At 44.1% G+C, this 2,585-nt stretch overlaps 1 protein-coding gene across 1 annotated transcript in view; it reads right to left on the bottom strand.

Annotated features, from left to right (window-relative positions):
• LOC118478195 (solute carrier family 43 member 3-like) overlaps window positions 1–2,585 on the bottom strand; it is a 17,887-nt gene that overhangs the window by 8,364 nt on the left and 6,938 nt on the right. The window contains exon 2 of the mRNA XM_035971284.1: window positions 1,387–1,603. Coding sequence (XP_035827177.1) covers window positions 1,387–1,603 — 217 coding nt within the window. The remainder of the gene's footprint in view (window positions 1–1,386; window positions 1,604–2,585) is intronic.

Genomic DNA, 2,585 nt, shown 5'->3' with positions numbered 1-2,585 from the left:
GAGAGAGAGAGAGAGAGAGAGAGAGAGAGAGAGAGAGATCTTGATGGCTCCAGGTTAACACAACAATCCTGGTGCAGAGAAAAATGTTGGTCCTTTTGTAGGAGGAGACTTTTCTACTTCTAAAGCGGGTACAGTGGATAGGAAAGGCGGTGTGGTGGGGTGGGGTGGGAAATAATGGGAACATGGGAACATTTATGCTTTGACAATGACATTTAAAGAACCTTCAATATTCTCCACCTGCGATAACGAGTTATTGGCTCGTACGGTTGGGACCGACACTCGAACCAGAAAGAAACTGTAATGTGTCGAAAGTGCCGTATATAGGAAATTATTACGAAGTTATCCTGTACTCAGAACCCTAATTCGATTCGTTTTTAAGAAATGGCAAAAGTTCTATTTCCGCACGTTCGTCATAAAAAAGTTGAGTGGGCGTAGGGGGGAGGAGTGGAAGGAGATGGATATCAAAATAGACGCACATTATGTAGGGAATTAACGAAATCTGAAGTCCCGAGATTATGGTGAATTTAGAGTTTTCGAGATGCGTTAAAATTTTTTAAAATGTAGGTGCTTTTGCTCCTCTATTAACACATTTTAGATCATATTAGGAAGCGAGCCAACACTGGCTCGAGGGGATCCAACATTCTATCAGAGATGCAAAACGTTAGAAGGTCTAGAATCTAGATATAGAGATGTATAGATTGATTCTCTACTCCGCGTTCGTGGTTGTGCACTCCAGAATTTCAAAGGTGTGGGATCAGTGCGCGCACTCCTTGTGAACGGAAGCCTCACTTGTATACGATGGCGTCTTAGAAGACGGACTTTCCCAAGAATAGATCTAAACGAAACTAATGTAAAAGTGAAAATTAAACTACAATGACTTCTGACGCCTCAATAAAACTGTGCACCCTTTACATGATTCTGATACACCGTTAATTTTTTCCAATTCGAAAGTTAAGAGGTTCCGAAGTTTTAGGCGGCCAAAGTGAAGAACTTTCACAAATATAATATGTATAGATTTATATCCTTGAATAAGAAATGAGATAGATCCATAGAGTACCCTACAAACCCCATCCAACCTACTCGCCAATGGAATGTAACAAGATCATTGGCTTAACCGTCTGCCCCCTCCCTCCTCTCCCTCTCACCCCCCTCTCTCTCTCTCTCTCTCTCTCTCTCTCTCTCTCTCTCTCTCTCTCTCTCTCTCTCTCTCTCTCTCTCATACATGTATACACACATACACAGAGAAATACAGATAGATAGATAGATAGATAGATAGCAACACACACACATACACACTCACAGACACATACATACATACACACACACACGCACACACACACACACACGCACACACACACACACACACATACTCATACCCATACATACCTGCATTAGAAAAGTAATGAGCCCGTTCGAGTACCCGGCGCCCACGTAGAGTGAGATGACCACGTGACGTCTCCGGCCAAAGAGATTGGCCGTCTGTAGGTTAGTGACCAGGACCGCAGTTCCAGCCACACCAGTCAGTGCCAGGGCCGGGACCACCAACCAGGGGACGGCTGCGCTGGTGAACGTCATCATCAGGGTACCTAGGGCGAAGATCAGGCTGAAAATGGGGAGGGGGAGGGGTTTGGAAGGGAGTGGGAAGAAGAAAAGAGGAAGGAGAAAAAGATGAGATAAGATAAGATAAATGTCATTTATATGAGTGTACCTAGAGCGAAGATCAGGCTGATCTATAATTTATTTATATATTCTTTTTTAGGGGGGGAGGGCTGGGGTTGAGGGGAGGGATGGAGGAGGGGAAACGTCCTTATGAGTGTACCTAAGGCGTAGAACAGGTTTTTTAGGGGGGGGGGTGAGGATGAGAGATAAACTTGAGAACTTGAGTGTACCTAAGGCAAAGATCAGGTGGAGAAGGGGGTTAAGCATAAGTGTATCTATGGCGAAGTTTAAGTGGAGGTGGGAGGGGAGGGAGTTAAATTGAGTTTACTTCAGGCGATGATCAGGTAGGGGTTGGGTGGGGTTGGGAGGAGGTTAATCTGTACCTGAGTGGGTGACATGCGTATACCAAGGGTGAGGGTTAGGCTGAGGGAGGAGGTGCACATGAGAGTGTAGTTTAGTTTTAGTAAGAGTTTTACAGCATTTGCAAAACAAACAAGTTACATAAGAGCTCGAACCCCGAAAGAGTAACTTACAGACAAAAGAAGGAGGAAAGATAAGAACGACAGATGTTTGGTAGAAAAAGAGCAAACCACACGGGAGCACCTGTCAACCACCCACATATTCTTTGTGAGTTTATACCTAGTGCAAAGATTAGACTGGGGTAGAGAGGTGATCGGAAGTGTACCTGGAGTGAAAATCTACTTTTAGAACTAGTGAGGCAAAGAGAGGACATACGATATAGTACTTGAGACCAAATTTTAAAAAACCCATGAAGAGGTAGACTCACTGGCAGACAGTTATTCGAGTGCGTTCAGAGATGAGGCAGTGATTGCCAGGGATGTGTCAAGGTTAGAGGAAGTGGCCAAAGACAAATAAGTGCGACGTTGACTGAAGAGAAAGATAGATAGGTATATACATATATATAT

The sequence above is a fragment of the Aplysia californica genome, unplaced genomic scaffold, assembly GCF_000002075.1.
Source record: "Aplysia californica isolate F4 #8 unplaced genomic scaffold, AplCal3.0 scaffold00411, whole genome shotgun sequence".
Taxonomy (NCBI): domain Eukaryota; kingdom Metazoa; phylum Mollusca; class Gastropoda; order Aplysiida; family Aplysiidae; genus Aplysia; species Aplysia californica.
This window is presented reverse-complemented; position numbering and strand designations above follow the sequence as displayed.